The sequence below is a fragment of the Cryptomeria japonica genome, chromosome 8, assembly GCF_030272615.1.
Source record: "Cryptomeria japonica chromosome 8, Sugi_1.0, whole genome shotgun sequence".
In the NCBI taxonomy this organism is placed as follows: domain Eukaryota; kingdom Viridiplantae; phylum Streptophyta; class Pinopsida; order Cupressales; family Cupressaceae; genus Cryptomeria; species Cryptomeria japonica.
The window spans coordinates 239,099,098-239,118,059 of NC_081412.1; the positions used below are offsets into that span (position 1 = coordinate 239,099,098).

General features: G+C 37.2%; 1 protein-coding gene across 5 annotated transcripts in view; it reads left to right on the plus strand.

The window, feature by feature from the left end:
* Positions 1 to 18,962, plus strand: part of LOC131033225 (exonuclease 1) — a 200,388-nt gene that overhangs the window by 87,208 nt on the left and 94,218 nt on the right. For all 5 annotated transcript variants that reach the window (XM_059209863.1, XM_059209864.1, XM_059209865.1 and 2 more), the window contains exon 8: positions 10,350 to 10,473. In XM_059209863.1, the coding sequence (XP_059065846.1) occupies positions 10,350 to 10,473 (124 nt within the window). The remainder of the gene's footprint in view (positions 1 to 10,349; positions 10,474 to 18,962) is intronic.

Here is an 18,962-nt window from a genome sequence, read left to right on the forward strand (position 1 = left end):
AGTCGCTGTCCAAACAAATATTCCTCCCAGGATGACCACGGTGATTCAAGCAGAAACTGCTTCTCCTTTGCCTACAACTGCTACTGAAGGGGAGTTGATGACTTTGCCTCCATGGCTTAGTTCTTTTACTCCGAAAAGGAAAAAGCAAGAAATCTCACCTGATGCCTTTCACTATCAGCAACTGAAACAATCCAGATCCAAAGTTGCTAAGAAGATCAAAACTATCTCCAGAGTAACAGTTGACAACAACAAGATGAAGGTAGCTGAAATTGTGGAACCTATTGCAGATAAGCCACTTGAAGAAATGTCAGCTACTGATTATAAGGTTACAAGGATAGAGTTGGGCAAACAAACGCATGAGGTCATTAAACATGATGCTCAGTTTTCTATTGCTTCGCTGGAGCAAAGGTGTGATGAACTTCTAGCAAAGAAAGCCAAGCTAGAAGAGGAAAACCGACAACTTATGGCAGCCGTTCATAAAATCACAAAACCTGCTGCTAAAGGGAGTAAATCCATAGGTACTTCTAGTTCTCAAGAATCAATTCGTGGAGTGGAAAGGGCTGCTCAGAAGGTACAAGCACTGGATTCTTGGGTTGATCAGCTTCATGATCTATGTGCATAGGTAATGAAAGACATTTTTCAGATGATGTCTAAGTTAGAGACCATTGAGGAGAAATTGGATCAAACTTTTAATACTTTCAAAAAGAATCTGGAAAGTGTTGAAGAAAGTTTGACAATCTGGCGTACTATGCCCCAACAACAACTGACTGTTTTGCAGGAGCATGCCATCATCTCTTCCAGGATCATGTACTTGGAATTTGAAAAACTCCTGGAAAACAAGACCCTTGTTCTTAAATCCCTTATTGAGGAGATCGGTGATGCAAAAAGATTCTGGGGTGAAGTTTTCCGAGATATTGTCTTACATTGTGAAAAGGCCTCTTGCAACATAGTAAGTCAAGATGGAGAGTTGATTCCAGAAGAAGAAGTTCTTGCTGATTTACAGATGAGGATTCATAATGAATGGAGGAGCGAACAATTCTCGGCCGCTTCAATTAAGATATTGATGAAACACCAAGCCTTTTTGCATGAAATCTAGTCTATCTTGGATAAAAACAACTCTGCGCCCCTCCGGTGTCATGACACTATTGTGAAGACCATGGTTATTGCCAAGAACACCCATGAACCGAATCCCGAGGAACTACAAACGAGCATCCATAAATTTAAAGGATTCGTGTCTTCACGTAATGCAACTTAAGTGTTTTTCAACACTTAATTGTATTTTTCCACCTTTGTAATCTTTAGTTGTAATTTTGTTTTGACAAGTTACATGTAAAAGTAATTTTTGTAAAATGCAAGTTACACATTACTTGCACTTTTGTAATTACATGTAAGACAACTACAAGTTGTGTCCAATTAGGACTGTAGTTGGAATAAGTCTTAGTTAGTTATTGAAGTCTTAGTTAGTTATTGAATAAGTCTTGGTGGTTGAGAGAATCTCTCAAGTTAGTTAGGATCCTCCCACCTTTTTCTCAAGGCTCCTCTTCTATAAATACTTGAGGGGTCTATTGTAATCTTTATCTTTTGGAAAGCAAGCAAAAACTCTACCAAATTTACAACAAAGAAGTCTTTGAGCTTTCATGTGTAAATTCAAGATTTGAAAGTTATAGAAGGAAATTTCTCAAGCTTTGAGTCTTTGTGCTACATTCTTGAGTTAGTGTTCTATATTATCTTTCTTGCAAGTATTCCTAAAGAGCTTAATCACATTTGATTTGCAGTCTTTGTGCTGCAAGTAGTTGAGTTTAATATAGATTAAAATAAATATTTTGTTGAGAAAAGCTGCAAGTCTTTGTGCTTTCACTTGTTCTCAAGAGAATTTAGGAATAGATTCTGTGAGAAATAGCTGCAAGTCTTTGCGCTTATACTACTTCCCATTGTTTAGAGTAGAAAAGAATAAGATATCCCAGTCTTTGAGCTGTTATAATTTGTTCTTCATAGCATTAGTATAGAAAAGGGTAGATAGGACTTCATATAATCAAGTCTTTGAGCTTCATATTGTTGTCTCGTCTCGAAGGAAGTGACGGAAGTCTTTGCGCTTTCAGGAAACTTCATTTTCTTTCTCTCATTTCATTTGAAAGTGGTTACTGCTGTTCATATTCAATCGCTATCCTTTTCTGTGAAGAGAAAAGGATATTGTCTTTCTTGAAGGAAGAAGAAAGATTGTTGTCCCATCCTATTTTATTTTCAAAGTTGTAGTTAGATAGGGGGAGCGTTCCCTTAATTAGGAGAGTTTTACTCATGTGCTGTGGTTGAAACCACACTTTTGTATATTTTCCCAAGTGTACAAAATTTTCAACCAACAATGAACATGATGAACTGGTACATCCAGAGCTCAAAAACATTAGAATGTTCAAGACCCACGAGAAGGGTTATGGTGTCTCGTATCTCCCATTTGAAATCACAGCGGTACAACTTAGCCCACCTTGAGAAGGAGGCTCGTGGCTCTTGGATCCACTTGTTGATATGTCGCTTACAATCTTTTTCTCTCTTTACGTAATACTTGTTTACTTGTAACTCAACCAAAAAATTACATATAAAAACCATTAAAGTGGGGGTTTTTGGCGAGAATTACAAGTTTACTTGTAACTTAACCAAAAAATCCCTATTTTAACTGAAAAAGCCAAAAAACAATAAAAACAATAAAGGGGAAATTTAAAGCAAATTACAAGTTTTAATTTCTCAATAAAGTGCACATGTAATAAGCTAAAAAGATCCCTACAAAGACCAAAACAATGGAAATCATTAAAACTTGCAGTTCAAGAAAAATTCTCCACTTGCAATTAGGGAGAAAAAACCTGAAATTGAAGGAAAGACATAGCAAACGAATTCAGAATGCGACGAAATTCGAAACGTAGTTTGAGGATGAATTGAGGATTAAGCCAGTCCAAGGATTAGTCGAAATTATGCCTCAGGAAGCGTGCCATAGAGTAATTTTTTTCATTTTTTCACAAAAAATTTATGTAATGGTCCTTCATTTTTTAAAACAAAAATGAGGACAACATGTTGTATTGGGCAACCATATTTTTCAAATAAGGTTCCGATTCTCAGAAATTAAAATATGAAATTTGAACGACTTTATCTACCTTGGCATCTCGAAGAGCATCCTTCAATGGGTGGTCTTTTGAATTATTGTGCCATTCTATTGTTGTCAAGTTTGCCCATATGATGAAATCTATTAAGTTTTCCTCTTTTGCTATTGGTTGCTTCCCTCTTTTCTCATTTATCAAAATTTTTGGCTTGTATGTTGTAGCATTTTTAGGTGGGCTTTCCTTTACTATTTCTTTCCCGTCGATGAGTGTTAGCCTTTCCTCCATTATTTTTTTCCCTTTGTGAGTTTTGTAAGTGTTGAACTGTACAATATTGAACAAATATTGGGCTAGCTTAGCCAATTTATTTCTTGTTCAAGAAAGTAGTTGTAACTGATTTTTAATAAGTCCCTTTGATTCCATGATGTAAACAGTACTTCATTTAGTAGGTTGGGTAGAGTTTATAACTGGCATAGAATTTTTGCTAGGACAATTGGAAGGTCATACAATGATGAGGATATTGATATGCAAGGCATATAATGGAACTTGTAGGCCATACAAAAAAAATTCTCAAGTAATGGCCATATAATACTATGAATAGCAAGCCATACAGTAAGAAAACTAACAAGTTGTACAATTTAAGAACACTCAAGGCATACAATAAGAAGATTATCATCAAGCTATGCAATTGAAGAACTCCCAAGCTATACAAATGAAGAAGTCCCAACTAGAGATTGCACAATGTAAAGAAAGGTGAGTTATAAGTTCGTGCAATTGAATGTGGAGGTTGTATAGCAAAGAAGATTTCTGACTGTATAGCAAAGTCTAGAACAATTATGGCAAGGAGGTTTAGTGCAGATTGTACAGTGAGGAGAGCTAAACCATATCATACGGCAGGAGGAAGTGCAATTGCAAGAGGTTGTAGGATGGATGATTGGATTGTATGATGACCTTTTAACCATGTTGTCCAACAACAGTGATCATTAGCTATGGTCGTATGGTTGCATAAATTAGACTGTATGGTAGAAAGAATTGAGCTGAGGCAAAATGTATGGTAGCCGTAGGATAAAAAGAAGCCAGCCATATGTTGCCTTCTATAGATGGTACACTCAAGGGTGGTCTAGACCTTTTATTTGTTCTTATTTTATTACTTTTTTCAACTTAGGTTCATCAAATTTTGTTTTTTTTAATTGATTTTTCCACTTATATTTTGTTTTTTTAATTTTCAAATTTTCATTATTTTTTGTTTTTCTTTTTTCATTTTTCATCCTTCAAATTTAAATTTTGCAACTTTACCTCCATTTCATACCTCATTTACAGCTTTCATACAGTCCTTCATAACACTCATGCACATAGCAAGTTTCAACAAATTCCAATTGAAAAGTTTCTTCAGCCATAGAAAAATTTGCCATACCTTTATTCATTTTGTTCCATTGAGAATTAATAAATCATCCTCCTTTTACTAATACCATGTAATATCTTCACTTCGTATGGATGGATTGGTTGCAAGACTATGTATAGTTCGCCAATTTCCAGTTGTTCATGGTATAGAGGGTGGTGGAGTAGCATATCGCATTAAGTAATTTTTTTTACATATTTTGATATTGCTTGATCATAGCCAGAATGTTCGACCACAATGTAGTGTTCTTCAATTACTATCAGATGAAGATGCTAGGCTTATTCTTCAACCAAAAGTAGGAATGAGCATTGATCAAAGAAATCGAAATATTACTTAGTGGGTTGATTACAATATTCTTATTTTATCCCATCATTAGGTTGAGTTGATCCTTCCTCTTCCGAATATAATTCATAACTAATGTATCTCAATCATATTCCCAAATATGGGGCATGCAATCTCCATTTGCCATATATCTCTATCTATTTGGCTGGTGCACCAAACAAACATTTAATTTGGTACAAGTGCGTTTGGGCTATGGCATTTCCAATTGGCTTCTTTAGGATCTCCTTGGTAACTTCTTCATTCTCCGCGATCATACAATCTATCACATTTGCGATGATGGTGGCTTCTTGTCACTCCTTGTGCACCTTCATTTTAAACCCATCGATAGTGTCTTTTAGCAAAGTGCCATCTAAGTTTCCCAAATTTATGGATCCATTACCTAGTGCTTCTCTTATTTTACAAGGTCTTAACCACCTTACCTTAAACTTAATGAGCTTAATTTGATTATGGCTGTATATTTAAAAACTAATTGCCCCTGTTAGAAGTTCATTCTTAGGAGATGCTTGTCACGGTAGTATTTCCACCATTTTTGCATCACCTTAGTTGCCCATTGTGCTAGTATTCTTCATTTGTCGAACTTATTTAATTGGAAAATCCGTTTTTGCAAGAATGATGACTTCTTGGCCGTATGTCAGTTGGAAGGTTGTGTGCTGTCGTTAGTTTGTATGTTGTTTTGTAAGCCCATAATATGGCTGGTAACCTCTTCCAATTGTTTCTTTCGATGCCACACAATTTATGAATGACAAGGTCACTACTTTATTCATCGACTCCACTTGACCATTTGCTCATGGGTAGTATAGGCTCACGAGGGTATAAAATATCTGAAAGTTGCTTGTATCACATGGTCACATTGCTTCCCCCTTTGTCACTAGTTATCTATATGGGAAGGCCATATCTGGTAACTATGTGTTCACAAATGGATCTAGCAGTGCTTAGTGTTGTGTTGTCTAGCAATGCTCTAGCTTTTGCTCATTTTTTAAGTACTCTATTGCTACAACGATGCATTTACACCGATGGAGTTGGCTGACCTTAAGAGAATTGATAAAATCCAATCCCCACCTCTAAACGAGTTCTCGTAGTTGCAATGATGATAGTGGCATATAATCTTTCTTCAACAGTTTCCCTACTCTTTTGTATCTCAATCATATTCCCAAATATGGGGCATGCAATCTCCATTTGCCATATATCTCTATCTATTTGGCTGGTGCACCAAACAAACATTTAATTTGGTACAAGTGCGTTTGGGCTATGGCATTTCCAATTGGCTTCTTTAGGATCTCCTTGGTAACTTCTTCATTCTCCGCGATCATACAATCTATCACATTTGCGATGATGGTGGCTTCTTGTCACTCCTTGTGCACCTTCATTTTAAACCCATCGATAGTGTCTTTTAGCAAAGTGCCATCTAAGTTTCCCAAATTTATGGATCCATTACCTAGTGCTTCTCTTATTTTACAAGGTCTTAACCACCTTACCTTAAACTTAATGAGCTTAATTTGATTATGGCTGTATATTTAAAAACTAATTGCCCCTGTTAGAAGTTCATTCTTAGGAGATGCTTGTCACGGTAGTATTTCCACCATTTTTGCATCACCTTAGTTGCCCATTGTGCTAGTATTCTTCATTTGTCGAACTTATTTAATTGGAAAATCCGTTTTTGCAAGAATGATGACTTCTTGGCCGTATGTCAGTTGGAAGGTTGTGTGCTGTCGTTAGTTTGTATGTTGTTTTGTAAGCCCATAATATGGCTGGTAACCTCTTCCAATTGTTTCTTTCGATGCCACACAATTTATGAATGACAAGGTCACTACTTTATTCATCGACTCCACTTGACCATTTGCTCATGGGTAGTATAGGCTCACGAGGGTATAAAATATCTGAAAGTTGCTTGTATCACATGGTCACATTGCTTCCCCCTTTGTCACTAGTTATCTATATGGGAAGGCCATATCTGGTAACTATGTGTTCACAAATGGATCTAGCAGTGCTTAGTGTTGTGTTGTCTAGCAATGCTCTAGCTTTTGCTCATTTTTTAAGTACTCTATTGCTACAACGATGCATTTACACCGATGGAGTTGGCTGACCTTAAGAGAATTGATAAAATCCAATCCCCACCTCTAAACGAGTTCTCGTAGTTGCAATGATGATAGTGGCATATAATCTTTCTTCAACAGTTTCCCTACTCTTTGTGATGTAGGAGCATCCATGGTGGACAGGAGATTCAAATTTGAATTTGGCATATTCTTCCTCAAAGTTGGAATATTCCTTTTTGGACGTGGGAAATAGGAGTTCCAACTTGCATTAACTCAAAGAGAGTTTCGTTAATGCTAAATGTTCACAAATGGGTGCCCAAGAATGAGTAATTGAGCAATTTCTATTTCTGGGTCCTCTTGAGTGGAGTTGATGGCATATGAACTGATATTCTTGGCAAGTTGGGAGGCAGGGGTGATAAAGTATGTAGAAGCTTTGAAGGCAATTTCTAAGTTGGGAAGATGTATTTCTCTTGTTTGGGCGTGACTTTTTGGAGTTTACCAAACCTAATAACTATGGTGGTTAAAAGGCAAGTTTCAACATTCATTTGAGGATTCCCTTTTTAGATTTTTGAGAAGTTTGAGGGGAAGAAGAAAGTGCAGGTTTGAAGATGGAGAAATATTATTATAGGTAGATTTCAGGCTTAAAGATTTGAAGCCACGTTGATTCTTGTTCCAGCCTGAAGGTTTGAGAACCAGTTTTGCAGTAGGATGCATGAGATGAAGAAGTGTTTTAGCTTGTAATTTCTTTTTGTTATTGTGACTGATTATTATCAGTTTATATCAGATTTTGGAGTGTTTGTGATGCCTATAAGGCTGCCGTGCAATGCATTTCCAGATTTGCTATGTAGTTTGTTCATTTCGTGAACATTTGGATTTTTTACATTTACTTGCATATCTGAGTTGCATATGTATGTAATTTGGGTTAAGAGACTACCCTATATTAGATTTTAAGTCAAATATTTAATTTATTTGCATGTGTGGTTTGAGAGGGTCATTAAGCCTTCATCACTCTGGCAGGTTAAATATTTAAATCAGAAATTCATAAACACTAATATTTGGCTGGGATACTACATAGAAGATGACATGGAATTGTTATTTTTGACATAAAAAGAAAATACAAGGACCATTGATTTAAATGGATTTGATGGAGATTGTGACTTCAAAAGTAATGAAATAGCAAAGCAATTCATCGAGACTATCGCAATGTTTCGCTTGTCCCTTGCATGTGGTGGGCAAATATTGACTCTAAATTTCCCAAGCAATAAGCGTCCATCAAATTCCACCTCATCAATTATCTCGGTCCTTGTTGACCCTGCATGCTGTAGTTTATGTAATATCCCCACTTTAGCAGTTGACCAAGTGTATGTGCGTTAGCCTATCTCTACATGGTCCCGAGGGCTAACGAAGGGTTTAAGGGGATCCTAGAGTGTTTTGGCCTAGTCATTTCTAGTTTGGGCCAAAACGGAGTTGATTTACTTAGTTTCAGGCATACTTACTATTTTTAGTAAGTCAGCAAGACACAACGGAGGCTAGTTTTGGTGATTGGATTCGATACTCCTCGGCGAGAGCTTTCCGACGAGCTATCACTCGCACTATTCGGAGTCTGATTGTTAATATATTTTAATGCTTGAAGTGTTATTAAAGTAACATTTAATTTAATTGTAAAATATTAAAGTGTTACTTTAATATTTATTTTATGGGGATGTGTGCAAATCAAAGGGGCACCCAAGGGAGAGATAAGTGAATATTTTAATATGTTTTATATTGCACATCTTTTATCCCACATTGCTCAAGTGAGTTGGGTCGATCCTTGGAGAAAGAATAAAAGGAAGCTTTTGTGGCTTCATTCAGCATGTTGAATATGAGAAGAAATTGATGTGTGAGTTGCAGATCCGTTTTTGGTATTAGAGGACATCTATCCTCTCTTGTGACATTCTAGACGTCATTCCCTTGGGGTTTGGCCTTTGGAATCCATTGCTATCAGCTTCATTAACAAGCAGATTTGGTGCATCTCCAGCTACAGGCAAATTTGGTGTTTTGCTCATACCTTCTCCACTTCTTGACCAATGCTTATGCCATTCTGAAGGGATGATTTTATGAAGATATTGGACTGATTGAAAACTAATTAATACTGTAGCAGCACTGTAGCGCAGCACTATTCACGTTACTGTAGCATGACACTATTCACGCTACTGTAGCATGACACTATTCACGTTACTGTAGCATGCACTATTCATGTTACTGTAGCAGCAAGATGGGAAGTCATTGCTGGAATATTATGTCAAAAATGCTGGAGTATTTAGTGAGTTGAAAAATCTGCTATGTATTTGATTTTAATAATTCTGGAAATAATATCATATCAGCAGTAGTTCAATCTTCATGTTGCATATTATTGTAATTTCCTTCTAGTTCATGTTATGTGATTTCAAATCTATGCAAAGACTTAAAACAAACAAACATTTCATTTCCGAAGCTATAAGGAGATTTAAACATTAAACGGAGAAATAAGGAGTTGGATGCAAACTGTTTGACTAAATTCCTATCAGCAGTTGGTTTAGTTTTTGGGCATTTTAGGGTGTCCATTACAGTTTATCTATAAATCAGATCCCTGGGTTCATTTGTAAACCTCTCAAGACTTCTTATTACATCTTAGAACTTTGGTTTCAATGTTTAGAGATCTTTGAGAGCCTTTGAGGCCAAAACAGTGTGTATATCTTGGATATTTTGGTTCTTAATTTTCAGCGATAAGTTCCTTCCTTTGTGTCATGTTCAGTTATTATTCTGCAATTCTGTGGAGTATTGTATTTTTACCTCTGCTTTAAGTTGAGAATCCACTTATTAGTATTACAGATTCTGTTTGTTATGTGTTTGTTTATGAGTATGTCTCAACATCAAATCCATCTTGGTGTCTAGTATGTCCATTCCTTTGTTTTGCACTTTCTTATCCTTTTTCGTTTATAAATTATTTAATTTCACGTCAATATAGGGGAGTTGGCCCAAATCTGGAGTTTGCTTCTTGGGAATATCATATTTTGAAGTTTCCCAGGCTGTTGAACTAACTGTGAGGCACACCCAGAAATAATTGAACAGTTAAAGTTAGTTGTAAATATCAACACTCCTTTCTTACCAGAAATTTTTACAGGACATTGTTCAGGTGGAAAACTATATGGAGTCATTAACTCCACTTTTCTTCTTTTGTTTCCGTCTGAGAATAATTCTGCTATGACTAGTAAATAAACTTCATCAAAGAAATTACTTGTATCTAGATAGATCACTTTACACATAATCATTGCTAACATTGTCAATTATTTATCTTTTTATCCCTGCGAGAATCAGTGTTCTAGTAAATGAAAGGATTTGTAATGCTATGCTTTCCTTGTAGATTGCTTTTTGAATGGAAAGATAGCTGTAATGAAGAAATGTCATCCTTGATACTTTGTCTATTGCACAAAGCATCACTGTTTTCTCAACTTCCAATTTTTTGGTTGGCAGGATGAGGCTTCTACCTTCAAGAACTTAGGGCAAGCAAATTACAGTACCAATGGATTCCTTAAAGAGAAACAGAAGCGAGCTTTGGAATTACCTGTTCAAAAAAATCTCTTGACTAATTATTTCTGTATCCATCTAATCTTTTGCCAGATTGTTCTAGTTCTGTCACATGTTAAATCACATAAGATACCACCTTGGAAAAGCAATAATCAAGAACTGATTAAAAGAGTACATTTGTACATTCTCTTAAAACCTGCTGCACTATTTGTCTAATGCATAATGTTTTGGATAGCCTTATCACTTCAATCTGTTTTCTGGGTGACTTGTTGTATGCTCTTTTAGTATAATTTACATCATTCATATACAATCTGAGATGTATGACAGGCACTGAATGCTAATGTAGGATAGTGTTAACTGATTGTACATACAGGTACTTCTTGAGCCAAAATATATAGCGTTTGGAATTCAAAAGTGTGGTAAGAATATCGGTGACTTGAATGACAAGTAGATCTTGAAGCAGTATCTGGGGAACTGTCTGCTATTAACATAATTATTCTAAATCTAAAAGCAATCTTAAAGTCAGATTAACAGCATGTGTTTTTATGTTTGTGTTTAACGTAGATGTGAACAGATAATAGTCTTGGACAAAAGTATTTGAGTGTTTGACCCATCGTTGTAGGAATTGCCATTAATTGCCAACCTACAGGAAAATTGTTTTTTTTTTCAATTAATTGGATCGATGATTTTTAGCTAAAAAATATGTTCAAATCACAATTTTCATGACTATATGGTGGTTTTTTCATTATATATGCAAATTTACATTTTTTTTCTTCTCATTTTCCAATTGTGTTCTAAGGAGACATGGCTCCATTCCCCAAGCCATTGTCCCCATCCCTATGGCATTTCAAAGATGGTAGGATGGTAAGGATGCCCTTGGCCATCCCCAAAATTCCTCAAAAACTCTTAGGACATCCCAAAATGGCACCAATTAGAAAGAAATGTCCACCAGATGTCTATCTGTCCCTTGGATGGCTAGAAATGTCCAAGATGTCTCTCGATCATCCTAGGCACAGCCAGACAAATGTTTTTTGTTGTTTAAAAAAGATTAAAAAATTCATGAAATGATAAATAAACTGCTCCCATACCCCTTACCAGCCCTAATAAAACATATTCAATGTTTTATTTGTAATATCTATTCCTCTGTGCTTGCATCTTGCCACCACCTTCTGCCTCTTGGTTTTTTGATTTGATCAGCACTCAGCAGTGATATTCACACAGCTAGACAGGGAAACCGCTCTACACTCTACAATACTACATTTCCAGTTATTAAGGTATATTTTACTTATTATGGATGTAGTGGTCCATTTTTCTCCCTTTTATTTAAATTTTTATATAACACGTAGGAACTTCGGTTATAGTTATTTAAAAAGAATTTAGTATACTATCACACAACAGTTCAAAACCATAGCTCTACAGTGCAAGCAACCTCTGAAACATGTCTTTTCTCTTTCAGCTTTGACATTAAAAATGAGCATTGGTAGTAGTGATGACAATGAAATGAGTAATGAAGAAGCAAACCCAAAGGAAGTTGAGGGGAGTGTTTGAGGTTCTTGTTGATCTGAAAATTTAAACACAAGTGTTGTTGCAACACCAAAAGACCGTTTTAAATGCCTGTCATCCTCTCTTCAAGAGTTTACAAAAGGCTTTTTCATCTCCAAAAACCCCCATCTGCAATTTGTAACCATTTTAAGCAATAATAAGGGCAAAAATTTTAAGGGGCAGCAAGCATTGGTTGTGTCATGTTTGCAAAACTATTTTTTTGGGGAGCTATGGTATGGTTTGACATTATTTATTAATTGTCAGGTGAGACTGGGCATGAGATTAGAGTTTGTGAGGATATATTGTTGTACTACTGGTTAAAATCACAAGGTTGGGGGGAGTGAGGTAAAAACTACTAGTCCTACTAAGTAATGTCCATCCACACCATTGCTATCTATTGACGAGTATTCCAATACATCAATTGCATAGGGTCATTTTGGAAGTAAGAGGAAGACCACTTATATAATAGGTGGGAAAATACAATGATAGAGTTGTTGAATTTGCAAAAGTATGAATAAATTGATGATTCAGCAGCCAACTTTTTTACATGCCCATTTGAAAGATCCCCAATCCAATTTTTACTAGGTCTGATGCAAAATAAGAGGTTATGTGCAATGTTTATTTGTTGATAAGTCTTTGGCCAGCGTATGTTTGGATGGGTTTGACTAGTTTTTGTTTTTGTTTTGATTGGTTTTAAAGTTTAAGCAAGATTCTTCAATATTGCATAAAAGAGATTGCTGATTTAACATATCAAAATGCATAACACATAAGGAAGATAATCAAAAGCTTTCATTTTGGCTTAAAAGAGCAATGAACATACCATTAACATGTGCTCATAGGTCTGATGTAAAATTCCAGCCACTAAAATTATAGAAATTAGCTTCAAATAATGGTAAAACCCTAAATATATTCTAGGGTTTGAAAATCGTCATCCCAAAATGTAGCGGATGACTAAATAGAGCTGGAAATAGATAGTAATGACCTCTATAAGGTCTGCCCTGCAACCAATTGCATAAAATCTGCCCTCAAACTGATAAATCTGCTCATAAATCCTGAAAGAAGGCTGCCATATGCATATTGAAGCTGTATTATGATAGAAATTGATACCCGAAGAGATGGGTTTTCGTCCAAATCCCCCAAATCTTCTAGAAGTTGGCGTTCATGGGAGCCCTAAGCTATTGAAACCCTCATGCAAGCTGCTGATCTGAAAAATGGAGAGGTAAGAATGAGCCCAAATGTTATGAAATTCACTTTTTATAACTCTCCAAGAAGTTTTATCCATGAGAGGGGTTCTTTTTGGCCTTAAAAACTTAAAATTGAGTTTGAGGGTCTATTTTTCATTGACAAAATGGCCCCCTTTTAAAAATAACTTGAGTTACTAGGTAGGGGGGGTCACTTTTCACTATTCATCTTATGTTTCTCAGTTACTATTCACTTTTTACTATTCACATAAGGCCAACTTTAATATTTCAATTTTAATCATGGTTTCACCCCAAAACTCCAAATTGAAAGGCTTGTATAGTTCCCTGCTGAGCTCCACAACCCTCGGTTGGGTCTCCAACCCACATTGCTGGCCTACGAAACTCTCATAGTAGGCCAACCTCCACTATAGTTTGATACGCCTAAGGAAGGGACATTACAATCCTCCCTTTTGTTGTGACCTTTTTCACACATCGCCCCATTGCAAATGGGGGACCCTTTTTTTTTATGCATTCTAGGGTTTTTGTTATTATCCTGTGACCTTTTGCTCCAATTTTGCCAAAGCCTTGCTCAGTTTCGAACATTTCAGGGCCTAAGATTGGAAGTTAGTTTGTGCAAACCCAGTGATTCTGGAGTCAAGACACCTTCAAAGCGCTTAGAGAGGCCAAAGGACGAATATCGCAATCGATCTAGATGAATTTGGACAACTTTCTATTTTTAGAAAGTTTGCTTTTTTGTTTTTTCCTATTTTTTAGGAAGTTTCGTTTTTGGCATTTCTGGCCCAATCCCCGGTATGGCTATTTTTAGAAAGTTTTCTTTTTCGCTTTTTCGGAATGGGGACTTAGGGTTTGCACCGTTGCCACTGACCTGCCTCGACCGGGATTGTTCGCAGGTGAGGCCCCTTCAATAACCAGACAGGTTGAGTAAAACATACACATCAGATCCTACAAGGTTTTGGCCAATACATTGATCCTTTTGGAGCAAGTTAGCCTATGAGCACTTTCCTAGAAGCTCCCTATCAGTTGAAGACATGTTCATCATCACAGGCTACTGCAACGGTTGAGAAAGAATTGACTTGGTATCCCTTCTACCAGTACAAGGCAAGAAAGAACTTTGACCTGTTCCACAACATAGGAAGAGTCGAAGGGATGGCCTTTGAACATAGAATAGATTTGGAAGATTATTGGGCTAACGCAGTCGATAGCTTCGAGATCAGGAAAAGATTCTGGTCAAGGATTCCTTTAAGCATGGTAAGGGCTACAAAAGTATTCAAAGTAGCTGACCAGGTGAAGGACAACCTTGAGCTTCAGCAACCAGGTTTTGATAAGGTGAAGGATGAACCATTGGCCTTGATAGATTGGAAAGAAGGGGAGAAGTCAGATCTGACAGACCTCATGAGGACGGTGGTTGAGTATTCCAAATGGTGGACCTCAGAAAGGACGAAACCATTAAAGGCTAAAGGTGTCACCTTGACCTATGATTTGATGGGAGTAGATGACTCCCTACCTTCCAACTCATGTGCCTCTACAAGCAACGCTCAGAATCCGGAAAGTGTCGGATCTCGAAAGAGGAAAGAACTAGTTGGAAGCCTGGGAAGGCCATTGGGAAGAAGATCGTAGGAGAAAGACGAGAGTCTAGTGGAGGTCTATCCATTCTAAGTGCTGCATCCGTCGTACCTGATCAAAATGCCGTCGAAGAGCAGGAGATGGAGGTGTATATGGTTGATGAGGGAGCAAGAGTGCCTTCTCCTTCAGTCGAAGAAGTATTGGAGACATTTGTCTAAAATCCAAGCAGAAGGCAGGATGTAGCTATAGAAGTTGAAACGCCTAATCCACCATTGGTCTTTTTGGATGGTATAAATACTGAACCAGAGAAGGCAGATGACAGGTTTGATCAGAATGCCATTGAGAAATCGACCGTCCCTGATTGGCTAAGAGAGAAGATAAGGGCAAAGGTCCCCAAGGCAGCCCATTCCGAAGAAATCACCGCAGCCTTTCTAAAGAAGGTGAATGAGCCAGTCGTGATCAAACCACTCAAACCGGCTAGGAAGTTTTCCTTGATCCAGAGAGACAATGCAGGCTTCAGGACAGTGCAGATAGCGGTACCCAAGGAAGGGAAAACTAGAGGCAGCGTTACCCCTGATGATTACAAGATCACTACCATAGAACTGGGTAAGCCTGCCCAGGATCAAGAGGTCCAGTACTTCGATGATTCTTGTAACGCTCTCAAGACTAGTTTAGCCCAAGAAAAAGAATAGAGGAGGAAGGTTGAAGACGAAAACCAGTAGTGGAAGAAATATGTTCTTCACCTTACCAGGCCACTCAACCGCGAGATCCCCATCACCCCTCCACAACCTCTTCAACATGAATCAATGAAGGAATATGAGGACATGAAGGGTACATTCGCGTAGGCTAAGGAATGGATTTCAGATGTTTCAGTGCAAGCTGATACAATGGTAGAAAATCTGGTGTCAGCTCATGAATCTGCTACTTCATTGATCAGCCGTATCCAGGACTTGGCCATAAATTGGGAAGATATCGGTGAGATTCAGGATGAGATACTTCCACATCTAAGAATAATCTGAGGCTTGTCGAAGAGAAGTTTGGTGGATACACACATCATACAGGCTAGGGACAGGTACGATTTCAGTACCTGGTATTATGCACTAGTCACTCGGATCAAGGTTTTGAAAAGATCCGAGGCTAAGTGTTGTGAGACAGAGGAGAGCATTAGAGAAATTTTGAGTAAGGTGTTCCATGTAGCATCTGAAATCTGGAAAAAGGAGAGTATAAGGGAGAAGCACCTGCAGGCAGAAAACCTGAGGGTTAGGATCCAATCCAACTTCTTCAAGGACTCAGGAATGGTTGACAAGGGTGATCTGTCAAAGATTGCGAACTTTCTCTTCATCGATGAGAATTTTCTGGCTCAAGTAGTCGAGTGGGAGAGCATCCTCGCCACGTGTACTGATGATGTGGACATCATCGATTTCCATATTAGCAGCTTGCCAAGTGTCACTCTGGAAGAAGTTAGGCTAATTGTGTCCAGATATGTTGAATCTACCAAAGAGGAAACTGGACATTCTCCTCAGTGAAATTAGCAGCTGCGCTACATGTCCTCTTCTTACTCATTCCAACTGGTAGAGTTTTAGGAAACCCTAATTAGGGTTTGTAACTTGCAATCTAGGCTCTTGATCACTGTTTGATCTCGGCCATTTATTTATTTTTGAAAAACTATATAAGGCTACCTCCTCTCATTTGGAGAGTGTGAGGTTTTTGATGTATTGTTGCTTAAGGTCATTTCTAGATAATATATTGCATGTGCGCTGCTTTGTAATCCCTATTGTTTGAATGATTTGCATGGTTTCAATTTCCTCAACACTTAGTTAGAATTAATTTAGATTTTCTTTCATTGTTGTTAATTTGAATGAAGGATTTGATAAGTGTCAATTGATTGTGTATCTCCGCTCATACTTTTGGTAAATGGATGATTTCCATCTTACCGTGCAAAGTTAGTCTGAGCCCGTCCTATGTGCATCCCAACATCTCGATCATAAGCACAACCCATCGAAGATCGCATCGACTTTGTGTAGTTGTCCCTAGTGTGGCGAAGCAAGGTTTGGTTTCTTGAGAGCACCCAGTTGATACCGTCTCCAGAATTCGTAGGATTAGATTAGCCTTCTCAAACCCTATCCCTTTTTCCCTTTCTTTTGAAAGTCTAAATCCCAGAAAATCCAAAAAATAAAGAAGAGCCTAAAATTGCTAAGTCCATCTAAGTCCAGCAGTTCAAGATACCTGTTAAACGCAAGTCCCCCTTGAAATTTCAGCATACACTACCCAAGAAGATATTGCACTAAAGTCGCTTGTTCGCACATATAGACCTTGGAATCAGTAGTGATTTTTCAGGAGATGATAGAATGCCTTCGGATATCCTATCCTAATGTTTGGTAGATGATAAAACAGACACCAACACCTTCCCAGGATTGCTTGTCCTCAAGCAAACACCAAACAAACCGTTGCTCCACTTTGATTAAATGCTCAAGCACCGCAAACCATGAAACAACATATTCGAATCCATGTGGAATAATGTACCAAGCAAATCAATACCTGGATCCCATATTAAAATGAAGAAGCTGCTGTAGGAGATGAAGTAGAGGAATGTCAAATGATCACCATGAAGTAACCATACATGCATGTAGAACATCAAGACAATGTGAAGATGAACTCTCATATGCCAAATAACCAACACAAATGGCCACCCAACTTTGCTGTTATAACTCTTATTAGCAACATTATGCCTAGAGTTGTGAAGCAACTCATCATGATACATAAGACGGAATATAATAGTCATGTCAATGTCAGGATCCCAAATAATCAAAGGTGCATAATCAATCAATTCAAGCTGCCCTATACTACTGTTATGAATCAAATCATTAACTATCCAACTAAGAACTTCACTCCAAATGAAGCCACAAGTTCTTCCAACGATCAATGTGTTGGTTGAAAATTTTGTACACTTGGGGAAATATACAAAATTGTGGTTTCAACCATAGCACACGAGTAAAAATTCTCTTAATTAAGGGAAGGCTCCCCCTATCTAACTACAACTTTTAAAATAAAATAGGATGGGACAACAATCTTTTTTCTTTTTTCAAGAAAGACAATATCCTTTTCTCTTCACAGAAAAGGATAGCGATTGAATATAAAAAACAGTAACCACTTTCAAGTGAAATGAGAGAAAGGAAATGAAGTCTCCTGAAAGCGCAAAGACTTCCGTCACTTCCTTCAGGATGGGACAACAATATTAAGCTCAAAGACTTGATTATGTGAAGTCCTATCTACCCTTTGCTATACTAAATTTTACAACGAATAAAAGATAACAATTCAAAGACTGGAATAATCTATTCTTTCAACACAAAGAGAAGAACTAATGCAGGCTCAAAGACTTGCTGCTATTTCTTATCAAACAATAACTTTTCCTCAAGAATAGACGCAAGCTCAAAGACTTGTTGCTCCTTCTAGAGACTTTCCTATTTTAATTAATCTTCTCTACGTGCAACTCAAAGACTTCATATCAGATTAGACTAAGCTCCTTTAGAAACACTTTGCATGGAAGAAACAAAAAGATTCAAACTCAAACATGTAGCTCAAAGACTCAAAACTTGAGTAATCCTTCTTTATTATTCTTCAAAAACTTTCAATCCACATACATAATCTCAAAGACTTCTTGCTGTAAATTTGGCAGAGTTTTTGCTTGCTTTCCAAAAGATATCAATTACAATAGACTCCTCAAGTATTTATAGAAGAGGAGCCTTGAGAAAAAGGTGGGAGGATCCTAACTAACTTGAGAGATTCTCTCAACCACCAAGACTTATTCATAAACTAACTAAGACTTCAATAACTAACTAAGACTTATTCCTACTACAGTCCTAATTGGACACAATTTGTAGTTGTCTTACATGTAATTACAAAAGTGCAAGTAATGTGTAACTTGCATTTTACAAAAAATACTTTTACATGTAACTTGTCAAAACAAAATTACAAATGCATAACTAAAACTATTCCATGTGTCTAAAGACACGACTCTAACTGCATCATCCTTTGTTTGTGATGATCTTCATGTCATTTCAGGATGCTAGAAGTTGAAGTATTCTGGATTGGTAAAGACATCTTGAACTGGAACGGGAACTTGCATCCTTATCTTCTTGCTCGGGGTAGTACTGGCTTTTCAAGAGGGAAAGGTGGCCTTCCTCTTTTTATGTCATGACCATCTTTGTCTTGAAAGCATTCTATGCTCGCAACCATGAATTGTTGTTGTATC